The sequence below is a fragment of the Bombus flavifrons genome, chromosome 15, assembly GCF_040668555.2.
Source record: "Bombus flavifrons isolate JBK064 chromosome 15, iyBomFlav1_principal, whole genome shotgun sequence".
Classification (NCBI taxonomy): Eukaryota; Metazoa; Arthropoda; class Insecta; order Hymenoptera; family Apidae; genus Bombus; species Bombus flavifrons.
This window is the reverse complement of record NC_138456.1, coordinates 9,339,924-9,356,757: the sequence shown is the minus strand read 5'-3', so window position 1 is coordinate 9,356,757 and position 16,834 is coordinate 9,339,924. Positions and strand designations below refer to the sequence as shown.

The 16,834-nt window shown below is 33.8% G+C and overlaps 2 protein-coding genes and 1 long non-coding RNA gene across 8 annotated transcripts in view; 1 reads left to right on the top strand and 2 right to left on the bottom strand.

Moving 5' to 3' along the window:
- The window catches only part of stac (C2 and C2B_Munc13-like domain-containing protein staccato), a 36,864-nt gene that overhangs the window by 1,190 nt on the left and 18,840 nt on the right, over positions 1-16,834 (top strand). For 3 of the 6 annotated variants that reach the window (XM_069129117.1, XM_069129118.1, XM_069129121.1), the window contains 2 exons: positions 14,273-14,431; positions 15,664-15,916. In XM_069129117.1, coding sequence (XP_068985218.1) covers positions 14,273-14,431; positions 15,664-15,916 — 412 coding nt within the window. Of the gene's footprint in view, positions 1-7,138; positions 7,448-14,272; positions 14,432-15,663; positions 15,917-16,834 lie in introns of those variants that run through there. The other 3 variants (XM_069129120.1, XM_069129122.1, XM_069129119.1) reach the window with 3 other exon arrangements.
- On the bottom strand, positions 3,063-6,079 carry LOC138187627 (uncharacterized). Its single transcript, XM_069128590.1, has 5 exons — positions 5,844-6,079; positions 5,270-5,739; positions 4,150-4,886; positions 3,637-3,992; positions 3,063-3,419 (listed from the first exon to the last, which is right to left on the bottom strand). Exons 1-5 carry the CDS (start codon positions 5,878-5,880, stop codon positions 3,082-3,084), a joined length of 1,938 nt encoding a protein of 645 aa, XP_068984691.1. The 5' UTR covers positions 5,881-6,079; the 3' UTR covers positions 3,063-3,081.
- Positions 6,362-6,908, bottom strand: LOC138187879 (uncharacterized). Its single transcript, XR_011175274.1, has 3 exons — positions 6,752-6,908; positions 6,511-6,689; positions 6,362-6,428 (listed from the first exon to the last, which is right to left on the bottom strand). It is a non-coding gene; the product is annotated as an uncharacterized LOC138187879 (long non-coding RNA).

Genomic DNA, 16,834 nt, shown 5'->3' with positions numbered 1-16,834 from the left:
AGGAAAATACGATAACATTCGAAATCATGTTTCCACGTAGAACCATATGAATGAACCATAGCAACTTGGATGAACAAATTACCTGATTATTACGTTCTCAGAATCGCATTAAGTATTAACGTATGCAAATCCACATGCCGCTTGTTTTCTCTTTTCTGGATGCATTCGTCCATAGTGGCTTAAATAACTCGATGAACGAGTAACAATTAAAATTTATGTATACGCATCGCAATCGATGAAACTGTTATCGATTTTGCTAATTTAAGGTTGAGGATGTTCGATGTCGGAAGCGAAACAAACGATATCAAAGTATTATACGCTTATAATACAGTATTATATCATATAGTATCATATCATATCATACATTATATAGACATCACATGTCACTAAAGTACGTTTCGTCTAAATATTACAAACAAAACTGAGCTAAAAAATATAGATTTCAAAAATTTCCAAAACTCAATTCGAGTGGCAAATCTCTCTGATCTAGATAGTATCACGACACAGAATTGCTAATTCGTTATCAAACACGATGCACCTGACGACGAAATCGATTAACAGTGGCATCGAAGAGGCTACGGTCGTCGAGTCGATTGGATCGTTGGGTGGCCATCGTGTTTATCCATCGAATAGATAGAGAGCGACGGAGAAATCGACGGATGTGACCGACGATAATGCACTTCTCACGGTTAGAAGACACGGTGCACGTGGCAAGGGAGTTTAAAGACCCGCTGGAAAAGCCGGCAGCCGTTGTTTATGCAGGGAAACCAGCGTTGGTGAGTCATTCGAGTAAATGACAGCGTGGTGTAACGCTTGCGTGCCCACCATCGCACGAAACGATAGCCAAAACGATAGTTGAATAGATTGTACGTGGGGAATATTTAATTTTACATTCAATAGACGAGAGGTTTAAGGCAATCTGTTGTATAGGTTTAACAAAGAAGTAGCTTTCTAAGACGATTTCGTCGATTTTGAAAATTAGTTACGTAATTTATTGTTAATAATCTATTCAGGACCAACGTTGCATCAACGTTGACTATTGTTCGAATCGTTTCGAATAAATATTTATCTACGACAATTATTCGAATAAATTCCTTTTGTTGGAACGACTATGATTGAACTCGAGGTACGATAAGATAAAATTTTAAGAATAACTTTGATGAGATTAATTGTTGGGTGTGGCGTACTTCTAATTGAATTATATCGTGTTGTATTTCAGCGATTTTAAAAGAATTTCATCCTCATGTCGTTTTCTCGAAATCTGAGAATATACATCAAGTAGTATTATGTTCAAAAATAGCCATACTCGCTTATGCGTGTCGACAATACGAAACGTCGTTGCGCACAATAGTTTCTAATTACGTATTACCCAAGGGCCCTGTTCGAACTTCATTCAGCCCTAAGTACACGGTACGTGAGTCGAGTGGCTGTGTATGCGACAGGATCTTGCGCAGAACGTGCGTAATGGACTTCCTGCGTGCATCGAACCTGAACACGCCTGTCTCTGTATTCTGGCATTGGACGCGGCTTTTTCATCTTCCTGGAAACGACTATTTTCATGCTATACGTGGAACGTGAATCCTTGATCGACCGACTATCGATTCGATTGATTTATGTAGTCCTTAATGTCATTTCGAGAATAAAATGGCCAATCTCTCGTAAACAAGCATATTTTCACAATTTCTGTGAACAAAATTGTTTATATCCACGTCTAATGTTTTTACTACTCTGAGCTTCCGAAACGTCTGCAAAAATGTTGAGATGCACATTAAAGTCTTTACTATACGATACAAATAATTTTTCTCATGAAAAATTAAAATTCGCTTCGAAGAAATTCATGAGTGGAATTTCACTGGGATCGTAAGAGATCCGCGTAATATACGATGGGTTAGTGCATGTTCCTAATTCAGAATTTTCAGGTATTTACTCTGTCGACATAGACTTCGAAATTTGAATGAAATACTATTTATACAGATAGATAATTCTTCCTACAACGTTGCATATTTCTTCAGCGATTTGTATCATCTTTAGATTTAAAAAAAGAAAGGAAGTGATTAAGAAAACATAATGAAGATATGAAAAGAGAGGAAAGACTAGATGCAACTTAATTCGCGGTTGTGAGGTTGTACTTCGATGTACGTTCATACACGCACAAGGAACACTCTCTATATTTGTTGCGATAAACATACGTAAAAATGTGAATAAAAGCTATTGATTATTATAGATTCAGGAAAATATGAGTTACAAGAACATGTGAAATAAAATAAAAAGAATACTCACAAGTTAGGAAGAAGATAGTAGATTTTGCGTGTATTTCTGCTGGCAGTTTGAACGATTGCGTTTGATAAATTTGAGTGGCATACAGAATAAAGAACGTTTCATATCTTGGGAAACTATAGATGTCATGCATTTTTCTTGTAAATTGCTGAAAATTGCTGTTACCTGCAAGTAAATAAATTAGATAAGTTGGAAGATTAGAAGAAATAGTTATATAAACTTCTTGATCTATTGTATTTTAGGATTTATAGAGTCCTTAGCAAGTGTACGATGCCCGATATGAATGATAATAATTTCAAAAAATATATCTTGATAATTCATAAATTTCTTTTCTTTTACATTAGAAAAATATTATATTATATATAATATTATTTACTAATAATATTTATATAATTTATTTCATTCCTCTTGTCTATGAAATCTATAAAAATTATGAAATTAAAAATTTTTATTGAGAAGCTCGAAGATAACATTAAAAAAATATAAAATTCGATTCTTTTAAATAACAATCTATAACATTTTGTAATAATTTAATTAAAATAATTAGTTAAAATAATAAATAGTAGGAAAATAAATTAACAGAGATTTATCACAAAAGAGATCCAAAGGATTTTATTTCGCACTTTTATTTCGCAAAGCTGTGTTAATATATATTAAGTACATTTAACAAATTGCCTGAAAATAAATTATGACTGAAATGAAATTCTTCAATAATTTGTATTTACTACATTGGCTAAATTTATTTATTATATTTATTTACAACTATCTTGAAGATAACATAGAATTTTTGTGGTTTATTCAGAATTAATTATTCTCATCCCAAAATGGCCACACATTTTGGTAAAAAAGAGGATAATCACGTGAGATTAAATCGATAATTTTATCGTATTCAGAAAAATGCAACGATCCATGTTGACGGTTCCATTCGTCGCCAAATTCTAAAGAAGTTTCCTCACTCGCAATTGGTCCAAAACAGTATAAGGAAGAAACGAAGCCCATAGTTTCCATGAATATCATGACTAAAAGAAGATTATTAGCAAGAGAAGTCAGCATATCTTTATTGGTCGCGTTTCGATGTCTGGTTAGGTGATTCATTGATTTCATTAGACTATTCATAGAGCTGTCCACATCTTTTATTATCTCTGTAAATGAAACATTTATCTATATTACATTCGTACTTCATGCTTAATAATATACTTTATATCTTCTTCGTACAAAGTTTATAAAGAAAATTTCTATGTATTTAATGTTTGGCGAATAAGAGGGAAATTATCGGACCTACCATGACCCGAAAAATTTCTTATAATAAAATGAATAAAATATCTAATTCAACTGTAACGTAATATAAATCGTGGTAACCTGATTTAGGACGAGCTATAACACGCTCCCGCATATTTTCAGAATCCAAATCTTCGTCGCTATTCCACTCGACTTGCGATGTGCTCGTGTCTGAAGAGCTCGTGTCTGACGAGCGCGGTTCCTTTCCACTGGAGCTTCCGCCGCTGTGGAGTTCCAGTAGCTTGGTCATCCAGTCCATCAGACTAGATAGAACCTTCACGTGGCTCTGCCAAGCTTCCTTAAAGGTATCTCTCATTCCCTCCGCGAAGAATTTTTCAAAATCGACCGCAGACCGGTGCATTTTATTTATCGCTCCAAATGTTCTTACCATCGCTCCCTTTTTGTATGATTTCAAAGCTTCCGAGATTTCACTGTGCCTGGTTGAAAACCATATACGTATAACTTTCACATTTCTAAATTTTTATAGAAATTTTTTAATTCCTTTTGATTATTAATCCTTCTAAAGGATTCTAGTTACACGTACTAAAATTTAATTAAATCAACTTCAATCGTATAAAATTTAATCATACTAACTTCACCGCTGCCTTTTTGTTCCTACTCGCGGATTTTGAAAATCTACTTAGTTTCTTTTTGCCATTCTCGTAAATACCAAAGTATTGGCACAACTCATCGATAAATCTTTGTCCCCACTCGCTTTCCGAAAATGTGTCTCCAAGATCACTAACAGCACGATGGAAAGAAGATCCTCTGGGTATCTTTCTGTCCAATATTCTTTCAAACACGTACTTCGTTTTCTTTTTAATTTTTCGTGGCATTGTTCGATCGGGTTTACAAGAGACCTCCGTTTCTCCATATTTATCTTCCATAGTTTTGCAATGACTCAATCTTCGAATCGCCCTTGTCCACGATTTCGCGTCAAAATTATGCATTTTCATATTCGATGATTGTTTCGAGCTGCTTAGGCATTCGTCGAAGCGTTGCAATTCACGAATGCACTCGTCGTAATCGATTCCCCTGTTGCTCGCCGTTGAAAGGCAAAAGAAAATGTGCCAGGGCTTTCGTCCTGGATGATTCTTGAGAACATTCGTTTGTGAGATGTTCCTTAAACTAGTTTCCAAAGTTTTAAGAGTGGTCTCCGGTGTATGTTTCATCAGATCGAGGATTGCTCGATTTAGACTGAAAGAAGATCTACGCTTCCTATTGTTCGTTATTTGCAGCAGACATTGCGATAGTCTGTCGCTAAATTCTGCTGCATCGTTCACTACGCCGAGGAATTTGAAGCCGTTAGCGTGTCTATTTAGTTGCTGGAACTGTGTGAATATTTTAGCTTATGAATTTTTGGAAGAGTTAATCGTAAAGATAGTACCGAAAAATTTCCTAGGAATCTTTAAAACTTGTATAATTGATTATCAGGTTGTTTGCTGATATACATACATAGAATAAAAGGTTTCACATTTCTCAAGTTTTCGATAGTTTTCGAGTTTTAGTAATAAAAAGTAATAACATAGATTTAATTACATATTCTATACTTTGATTCAGTAATTTACCTTATTATCAATTATATATTGATATATAAATTCACCAATTAATTACTTGAAAGACAGAAATCTTTATCATTAAAAACATTGACTATACAACGTAAAGCACAATTAACAAGCAAAATACCTCGTTCAATTTTCTCATTTGCACAAACCTTACTTTCTCGGAAAGTCGTATTTCCTTCTCCGAGATACAAACCAGTCGATGATCTAATTTCATTAATCATGTTTCCCAAGTCTCGTATCACGTATATACTTTGCAGCAGCAACTCAGAGAACCAATCATCGGACAATGGATCCTGACTCGGACGTTTTTCGTATCGTTGAACGGTATTAATTAGTCCACAATCATTAGCGAATTGCATGAGCTTTTTCCTTATACTTTCACATACTTCTCGAATAGTTGATAGCAGACCATATGAATTAGACGATGTAGATCTTAACACAATCGGTTTGTCTATAGGCTCTGCTATTTTCGAAAAGAAATTTCGTATCGTCCTTTCCAAACGATGCACTTGATTTGGATTAACTAACACAAAGGCATTTGGATCTGATCGAGTATCATTTGGAATTGGAGAATTGCTTCCAGTCGTATGTTTAGAAGTTGAAGAACATAAAATGAGGCCTGTGTGAAAATATGAGTCTCTCTTGAGAATCTTTCAATTTATGCAATTAGTTAAAAAATATGAATAACTGAGAAAGGAAAAGAATTTAGTTTTAGAGGCTTACCTAAGAATACGAGAAACGAAATTAGCTTGAAAATCATGATGAAAATAATATACTCGTCTGTAACACTGCTCCTTCTTCGCTATTTTATATATACTTCGGTATATCTGACTTTCTCGTTCTCAAAATATCGAAGGAGACTCACTTTTGATAACACGATATGAAATATTGCATCGTTCTACCATTCTCAAGTGCATTACAGATTAAACTACCATATGTAAACCCTCATAAACGTCGCTTTACATCCGCAGTTTTTATGAATTTCAAGTGAAATATTACCAAAGAAACGAAATAAATAGAGATAAGTAACAGAAAGCGAGACTTACAACGTTAAAAATAGGATCGAGGATACGTTGAGTAAAAAATTGAAGGATTTCTTTGCAGCTTCTTTTGGTTTCTTCCAACCACTACCAGCCAACGATACGATATACGCTCCCGTTCATAATTATTAGGCTACTTACAGGAAATGAAATAAACTCAGAAATGAATAAGAAATAATTACATTTTTCTATAGAATATTAATTTCTATTTATTAAATTCCTCGTGTAATTCTTGCAAATAATTTTTATAAATCTTTTGGGCGTCATTCTGCATGAATGCAAAGTTACGATCGACTAAATCTTAATAATTTCAACCAACTATCAAAATTAGGAAATGTCCTCGTACGAACCGTACTTTATAAAGACAATGTACTTTGTGGAAAAATATTCAGAGAAATACAGAGGACACTTAAGCAGCCAGCGATAAGAATAGAAGCCACAGGAAGGAAAAATTGGCTTTTGTTAGACAAAAGATCATCGACTTCCGACAAAACAGATGTACCGCGATGCCAACGACACTCGACGAATTCTAAAATCATCTCAGTTACTTAAATCATCCTTGGCAGCGATCTGTAAACTCTTTTGACACACCTGCCGTGTGAACAACACGGTACCATTCTGATGACAATTCTCGTTTCTGAACGTTGACTCACCGGTGCTATTTGAGAATCATGGCGCCATCAGGATTACCAGTACCGACCAGTTACCAAGATTCACAAATCTCAGTTTCCACGGAACGATGTTCGTGTAAATCCGCGTTTCCTATCTCCGTGCGAACTATCTTCGATTAAAGAATAATTGAACAGATAAGGAAGATTGTAAAAGCGTCAGATAAGAAAGTAGAAGATCAAGGATAGTCGAGAAGAAGTTATTGATGCGCGGTCTGTGAGCATCCGCCATCTGGTGGCTGGAGAGGAAGCAACAGTGAATGGAGAATGTCAAGGCGTGTTATTCACGGCAGTGTTGACTGCTTCGAGCTGACCTACCGGTGTTAACTTGTTGTTCGCCGGAATTTCTGACGATACTCGTTGAACATTGCGTGATTTTAGCAATGAGCGACTCGTGGCTCTTGCTCGAGCTATAGAAGTGACGTTTCATCGACGAGAGAAAGTTAATTTGGTCTATTAAAGAACGTGTAGGAGGTTGTTATGAATTTCATTTGGGCGTAAAGAACATACCTGCCAGAATGGACGAGGAGACGATGTGGAAAGATTTCTATCACAAGATTGTTGTGGAGAAGGAAACAAAGGAAAAGGAGGAGCAAGAAAAATCGGAACACGAAACAAGGTAGAGAGAGAGAGAGAAGGAGAGAGAGAGAGAGAGAGAGAGAGAGAGAGAGAGAGGAACCTCTGCAATAGACAATTAATAGACTGGAAACCATAACTTTCATTTTTCTTGTTTACGTGTGTTAGTGTTTAACATGTCGTTTACACTATTAACAGAGAAATGGTACTGTGCTCGTGGAATATATGTAATCATAAACGTGTTAATAATTAATCTTACGCGCTTATAAGGATTAATGCAGTAACGTACAAACATTTCACTTTATATTGCAAAAGTAATATTTTAAAGAATTGTAACTAATATTACATAACCACATAATAGTTTTTACATGTACTGTTATTTACTAGCGTTTACTTGCCATCCTGTTATGCAGTTAACATTAATTGTTAGCTGAGATTTGTTTAGTTTTTAGTTATTAACTGAAATTAGTAGATCTGTAGTCGCATACAAACGTAGATTAGTTCTTTTAATAGAGTTAGTCATGCTGCAAAATAAATTTCTATTAATTCTAATTTATGCGACTGGAGTTATTTGATTTAACTTTTCAAATCCAAAGCGAAACAGTACGCTTCTTCAGTATCATTTCCAAAAATGGACAAGTGTCTTTCAGTAACCAATCGCTTTTGTAGAAATTATAACTCTCCAAAATAAGACAACTTCAAAGAGGAATTTTGTTCGATCACAAGCATTCAAATGCAAATACTTCTCGCTTAAACGGAGTCTGTAGCACGTCGATCTTATGACTCACAATGATTGCCAATGCAAAATGTAATAGATAAAAATGAATCAGGTGACATAAACGGCGGAAACAGTCGCTTAACTTGTTTCTGTTTCTCATGCGCTTTTCTCCACGTTTTATCGTTTTCGAGAAAAGTTCAGTGTTAAAAGTTAACGTATTCGCCGATGTTTTCACGATGGAATACCACGTGTTCGTCTGTGACGAGTCGTTGTTGCAGCGGTCTCGTTCCAGAACAGACGCTCGTTGCGTTTTACTCGTTGGCACGTTGGAATGACGATCTGAAACTCTCGTATGTACCACATACGCGCGATCTATTATTAAAACCAGACTAACGCGCGTTGTCCGGAACATCTGTAGAGGAATTGTTTCTCCAGGTCGCGCGAACGAGCGTAACGAGCCAGCGGGATCCGTGACTCAAGGTCGACGTTTCGCGATTTATTGCCAACGTGATTTAAGGTATCGCGATAATCGCAGTGACAAAATATTAATTGCATCATAGAGATATGCAAAGTATGATTGCAATTGCAAGTGCGATAATTGTAACGGAGGAATATTAATTGCGGTACGCTAATGGCGATTGCAATGCAAATTTGACGGTACAAATTTGTTGCAAGATTGGGGCAATCCATATGGAATTCGTTTTTAATTGCAGACTTTGAACGCGTTAAATAGGACGTTTTACATAAAAAAACAGACAACTTAAAATTACAGTATCTTTTAACGAACAATCTATCGAAATACAAAAAGAATTGAGAATTACAATTGACCAGAGATTTATTAATAAAGATGCAATTGAGAAAATGATTCGAAATTTTTGGATTCGAAAATTTTGGTCATTTGGATTTCATTACGTATATAAGAAAGCGTCTTTGTTTATATCAAGCGGCATCTATAAATATGCCAGACTGAAGAGTTGGTCATCCGTTGATGTCACACGAGGAAAAACAGTTTGCACAAAAGTAAAATGCAAAGGAGGTTTCATCCTACTCATACAAACACTCTACGAAGTATAGCGTGTAAACTATATAACGAGACTGTCGTATTCCACACGATCTCCTTAAACAGAAAAGAAGCAATGTGCAGACATACGTGTTAATTAATTCTTTCATGATGTCTCAACTATTGCATTGCCGTCGATGACAGAAGCTCTACGAGACGACTAAAGTGGCTACTACAATCTGTTCAGGAACCATCAAACGTGTATATAAAACGTTACGAACGAATACCATTAATTCTTCTTATCATTTACAAATATTTAGTTGAATCTAAATATACATGACTCTTGTGGAAACCAATGATAAAGGCAAGAAAACTAAAAAGTAGGTTAATAAGAAACGTATGTAGCAATAAAGAACAGACAAATTTTGGACGTAGAATCGTTCTAACAGAAATAAAAAGATAAATTAATATAAAATATACTAATAGACAAAAGCATAGACACAGTGTATATACACGTTATAACTACATATATCGTCCATCTCCAAAAAAATAATTTTACACGTTGTTCACTTGTAATTACAATTAATGAAAAAATATAAAAATATACATGTATATTGTTTTTAAAAGCCAACGACGAATAGCAAAATTACATTTCTAACAAATTAATACGAAATAGACGTAGTAAGAAAAATCAGTATAAAGTGAGAAACAATACACATACGATCTTACACCAAGAATATACAAATGCTATAAATTACTAGCTTACCTATTTTCAAAAAGCCATTTCTCACGATCATGCGTTTAATTAATAAAAAAAGACGTAACACCATACGATTTTCCAATTATGAAATGTTCATAATCAACAATAGCGAAGTGAGATAATTAACTGCAATTGCCGGTGTTACAACGTATCTAGTCAGCAGAAATCGCGATGCTTTTTCCCATAGGTCAACGATATACCAATGTCGGTGAAGACGTCATCCTGACTACCCCGGGAATTCCTTGTTTCCGTGACGGATACGCAACTGTGCAGAACGTTAAATCATCAGCGCGTAGGTGAACGTCCCACGGGAAATTAACGTTTAAAAACAGGTTACAGGATAAAGGAGAATATTGATAAGCTTGAAGGTGTACGAATATAATTTTGACACATTTTTGAAAATAATACAATGACCATTTTTCGTTTACATTTGTCCTCGAAAATTACAACGTGTACATGGTCACGTGAAATCACATAAATAGTCGGACATAGAAGATAACGCGAAGCGGATCGAGTCGGCTCGAATTTTGTAACGATAGGGACCACTGAAGGCCGTTCGTGACTTACATCACTGAGAACCTTGTGCTTATTGCTCGCAAGACAACAACGTTGCCTTACAGTCGTATATCTGTAAAAGATTACGTAAAATTTTGATATATACATGGTGTCTCGTCTAAGTATATTCTCTGAATAGATTAAACGTTTATTTCCTGAAACTTTTGAGAACAAATATCCAACATTAAAACGTTGTATGCAATTATTAATACATTCTCAGTTTGTATTTTGTTAAATATAAGGAACAAAGAACTAATTAAGTTCGATAATATTATGTACTTCTTAAACCATTGAAACTGATTCAAATGAAACACGCTGTATGTACGCTGTATATGTATATTAATGCAAATACACATATACCAGATGCAAAATCACCCATAATTATTCGAGAGACGAAGAAAGAGAGAATTATTATAAAGAGTTAAATAAGATATCTTGCGAATGTTAGAACGCACGTTCCTTTATGAGAACGGTTAATATTGCTCCTATTTTACGTTACAATTGTACGTGCTTTAAATCTAAATTATTTAAGCAACGTACGTTAAATTCTGAAACCGTCCAAAATGGTAAGTTCGAATTGAATGAGAAATAATTATGAGCAACAGCTTAAATAATTACAGCCGATTATTTTTCGTAATTATCGAATACTTTTCTTTATTTTGAAATTCTCTACATTTCATGCAGTTCATTATTTAACCATTTTTACAATAATTTTGGAATGAATTATTTAAAAAATGATTATTAGATTGCGTTAGTATTACTTTATGACACAGGATTTTAGTTGCATATAGTTTTCCAGAATGTTACTATAAAGCGTAGCTAATTGAACTATAATTTATACTTCACGCTGATATTTTTCATATCCTGTATGCTGAAAGCAAAAGACTGCAATTTACCATGATAGTAATCTCGTTGAAGCATATCTTTAACGTTTTGATGTATGTATATTATAATGATATACAGATTCAGTCATTTTTTTCGTATCCTGTTTTAAAAAATATATTTCCTTCGTGTAGTCAAGTTAATCCATGAGTCAATCCACATAAAATCTATTAATAATTTAAAAAAGATATCTCAGTTTCTAAAAATATACATCACCGAGGAAAATAATTAAATAGCATAGCATAAAGAGCAAGAAAGTATTTTTGTTCCACTTAAAAAATATCTTTCAAGCAGATTTTTTAATTCTTCGATATTTCAAAACTGTTAGGTAACTCAGGACATTTAACAACTCAATGCATATTTTAGCACACGATAATTATCGTAGGTCGAACAAGTTGTGCTATCATCGTTTTCTATGTGGTCATTTAAAGAACAAAAAATTTGCAAGTTATAAATGGTAATCGGTACCCGATATACTCGCGCCAATCAAGCGATTACAAAGCGTAAAAACAAAAGCAAAAAGTAGAAACGTGTTTGGAGAGCCGATCCGCGATAGTGTACCAAGACGAAGAATGTAGTTCGGTGAATCATGTCTCTTCGGTCAAGTTAAAAATAAAAGAGGCTAGTTGGAAGCAAGATGTACCGTAAAATAAAGATGTTAGAAATACCGTAAGAGCATGTGGTTTTCCTTTCTCTGCTACGCGAAAGCTTGAAAGAAGGGGAAATGTGTGCGTGCGTGATTTCGCTCATTTTACAACACAAATATTTTATCATTTTGTGCCATTAGTATTTTGATATTACATTACATTAAAAATATTATTGACATGTAAAGGAATGTGAAAATTTCCTTAATTTTCATATCTTTCAAGTTAAAAGAGTTTCCTTAATTTTAATGATCTTTAAATTGCTAAATTTTCTGACATATTATCATATTTTAAGATGAATAACTGTTCTTAATTTCGTTATCTTCTAACAAGGCTTATTCAGTGACAAAACAGAAATTTATAGAAAATCCAGAATAGTTTGCAATTAAATGCAATGACTGGGAATTGGAACAAAAGAGCACCTTGAAATTGCAAACAAAGTCCCGGAAAATCTACAGCTTCTACGATACACATGTATTTATTATCTTTTTTATTGATCCAGAAGTAAACGTGAATCATGCATGTACCGATATTTCCAGTAGAGTATTTATTGCGCAAGTAGAGTCTGTGAATTGGTACAGGGAAGGTAATAAGCGGGGAAGTTCTGATTTTATTAATTATTCTCGAGAAGAGCTGATCGTATTCCAGCTAAACAATCGAGAAATTACCATGTATGTTGTTACAATATATCGTGAAAGTAGTTTCATTGTTAGGAATCGTTGTATCGTATCGAAATAACGAGCAAAGCGGTGACAGTAATTAAAATGATTGAAACTTGCATTGCTTCGTTTTCTCGATGAACGAGAAATAGTTGGTTAGTCAAATTATTACCAATTATTTTCATAAACAGCACATTTCAAAAGTATAAAGGCATCTAATTTTCTTGTTTCATTCAATTTCATTGGACAGCAATTTTAGTATAATAATTTTAATAATTTTCTCGCAATAGTAAAGTACCAAAAAATTGTTAGCAGATATACTAGACCAAACTTTATTCTCTATTCGCTAGTAATTAATTATATTTACGAAATTCTACAACTTAACTACAAATTGTAGATCAGTTACACTATAATTTTAGTAGAATAATATTATTAATGTTTTAATAATATAAAAGTTCTTAAAATCGTTAGAAGATGTGATAAATTAAACATTATTTTTTATTCCCTGCCAATTATACTACGATATACTACGATACAGTTCTTGAGCTATAAAATATACGTAACAAGAGATGCAATAATGATAGCTGACGCGCTTGAATTATGGGAAAGTTTGATGTACCATTGATGTTGATATTGCACGATATCTACTTCCTTCTTCTCTGGTTCGCCTGAAGTCCTCCGGCAGTTTGTTGTCAGACATGCTCCGACTGACACATTTTACATCCACGTCTCATTCTCCTGCAAGTATACCGTTCTACTAATAGCAGATCTAACAGTGAAGTGAGCATTTATCATACATTATGATAAATTAACCGCGCAGATCAATCAAATATTACGTGCAGTGAGCTTTAACAAATATTACTATAAAATCACAGTATTATTAAAACATTTATGTTTATCCTTCGGTGAAGGATTTTAGGATATTTTTCTGGAAATTACGTTTAACGATTATCACAATTACATAATTTTCAATAAAATTCTATAATTTAAAATGAAATAATTCTGAATTTCAATTTTATGGTTAATAATTAAAGAATTTCGAATATAATTTTATGATTAAAAATTAAATAATTTCGAATATAAATTTGAATTGTGAAATTAACTGTTTAACAAAGTGAGATTTAATATTATAGAATACAAAAATTTGTGGAGCAGGAAATATAAATATTCATTTGCAAAAAAGGAAATAAGAATGTAAGTATAATACATTATCAAATATCGTTGGACGCACAGTCTGATCGAACTATCTGAATCTACTTTCCGTATGCACGACCACGATACGAATTTATCTGTCTTCCAATTATGACTCTTCGATAATTACTTAACGGCACAGAAACCATTGAGAAATGATACACGGAAGCATAAACATTTGGATAAATTATTTCATAAAAGTAAAATTATTTCCTAAGAAACAGTTTATTTCACATATCGATTGAATTCTAACTAAATCAAATACAGACTCTCGTAAAATAATTAGTATGCCTGTGTTGAATCGATTTTTCGATTATTTCAAATGGGAATTGTTCATAACTATCAAACATATAAAAATTGTCAACCAGTCAGCCAAAAACAATTAGAGCGTTTCGTGAATCGTCAGTGTTATTTCGTGAAGCACGTGTGAAATGGAGAATTTGTGTTTTTCTTCCGAAGGAGAGAGAGTCGAAAAATGGCGCACTTCCAAAAGCTGGACGAGACGCATCCTTACTACGCGATCGCCGCGGCTCGAATGTCGCAAAAACCGGAAACGAAACCGGTCACCGTAGGCAGATTCTATTGGAAATTCGCTGCGTTCAACTTCATTCATAAAAGGTGAATTGTGTTGTTCGTTGCTTAAGTAACGGGAGTGTACTATGCGACAGAGCTGTATACATTCTCTTTTCAATTGCGAAATTTTACAAAAATTTACTTACATTCTTTTTCTTAGAAAAATTCTGAAACATATACGTACACCATTGGCCAAATATCGAATCATTAATATTCCATAAAATTTAAGAAGTTAGGATATAATTATTTATTTGAAGTCGTAGTCACTTTTTATGTCCAGCTCTGAAGTATAGTCTACTAAATGGACTCTACTTGATTTATATAGTAGAATTCAGCGTAGTTGCTTTCCAAAATATGTTTGAACGCTACAAGGTTTCATTGTTTTTCTATGAAACTTGTGACTTATCTATAAGTCATAATCGCATGACTATGACTGATAGTATACATATTTATCTTTTTTGAGTTATACGATTATTGATTTTCTGATAATGCTTATTTACGTAGGTATGAAACACATTAAATATCAATAAGTCCTATAATATGATTTTCACGAGGTATTAGGTTATTCTATAAACGGTGCAATTTTTCTGTTAGATATAAGTTATAATATTTACGAAAACACGAATTCTTCATAAATTGCCAAAGAATAGTAAAATAATTTTTTACGAAAAAGAATAAAGAATGTAAACGTTCACATTGGCCGTGAAAATGAGCTATTATGCAGTCGGTGGTTTCAAATAGCTCGTTTTTTAGCACACTTAGCGAAATCGGTCGGAGACGAAGAAAACAGGAATTGCTTCGCATCACGATCAACGTGGCATTAAATAAGGCATTTGCTTTCATCATTCACCACTAGCTTCTTGCAACTTATTCTTAATATTCCACCTATTAACCGCAACGTTTTCCTTTAAATTATCACGCAATATTTTAAACGATCAACGCAAACATAGCATTTGCTTCAATGGAACATTGATCCTTTATACTTCACTAGCGCCACTAAATTGATACAGTAAAACTTTCATCCGATTTCTTTTTCAGCCATAAAAATTGAAAAAAGAAAAGAAAGCTATTATTTAATACAAAAAAATTTACAAAAATTCATAATTTCCTTTATACGAAATTTTTTCTGGCTTTAATCGACGCTACTATAAAATTATGTTGAAATCGTTGATCGATGCAACAAAAAATTCTCAGAGTAAAAAGGATTGATATAAATGTTTAGATACAATTTTTAGTATTATCTTCTACAATTAATTTCTTCGTTTCCTAATGTACAGAATACAAGAGACCGACGGCGGTTTCTTCGAAAATCTTGGGACATTATTGGCTGAGAAGGTTCGGGCGCAGGAACAGGAGGAAGGACCGCTTCCAAAGAAGAAAGATGAGGTTCAGGAAACGGGAGAGGAAGAGGACAATTTCAGTGAAGAAGGTAGTATCGAGGAGCCTGTCGATGCACTTTTGGAGACTGACAGCGACAGGGACGAAAATGAGCATGCCACGAATTTCTTAGCCGAATCTATGGGATGGAACGTGAGTTATATACCACTTTTATTTTTTTCAGTGTATTTTAAGTTACCGGATATTATTTATTATCAAATTGTTTTTTAAATATGATCATTGATACGAGATACATTTCTATCGAATTTTTAGACAAAATTGTCACTATATATGACAATTTTGTTAAAAGATTCTAATTATTCCTGCCGAACTTTTTGAAAAATTTCTATTGCATTTCGCCGTATTTAAAATTATCGACAATTCTCTATTATTATTTTATTTTGAATGATAAGATTTAAGATCGTTGTATTTCAAAGATGCTACAAAATATACATTTTAAGACAATTGACGCGCGTTTCTATCGAAGTTTCCTGAAGAATCGTGTGCAACCCAAAGAAACGTTGTTCCTCTCTTCACTCAAGATTCGATTATTTAATCAAACACAAAATCGCTTAATGTTTCTTCTAGTTCCTCCAAGAAATTTTATCGAGTTTTCTAATTTTCAGAATTTCATTTGCTTCGAGATCTCCGACTTTGAAAACATACGTAACCACAGTGTACTCTTTCTACTTGCGAATCGGCCATAAAATCTTTCATTTTTTCGTTTGTCCGTCTGTTGATTTAAATGGCGGATGTTAAATGTCCGCCACATCTCGAAGTTCGAGTGTTTCTTTTCCTGGCTTGCTGAAATTTCGAGAGCCACCGGATAACTCAAAATATCAATGACTTCCGCGAATGGAACGCTCGACGCCTCATCGAACCGCTTAAAATACTCTGATAGACTTATCTACGCCAATACGAATACGAGTGGTCTGTTTATCGTTATTTGCTTGGCTTATAGAATGCTCTGTGGGAAGTTATGGGAAACAGATGGAGAAAAGTCGTGGGAAAGTATCTTGAAATAATGATCAAATATAATGTATACATAGTGAAGAGCATTGTAACCTGATG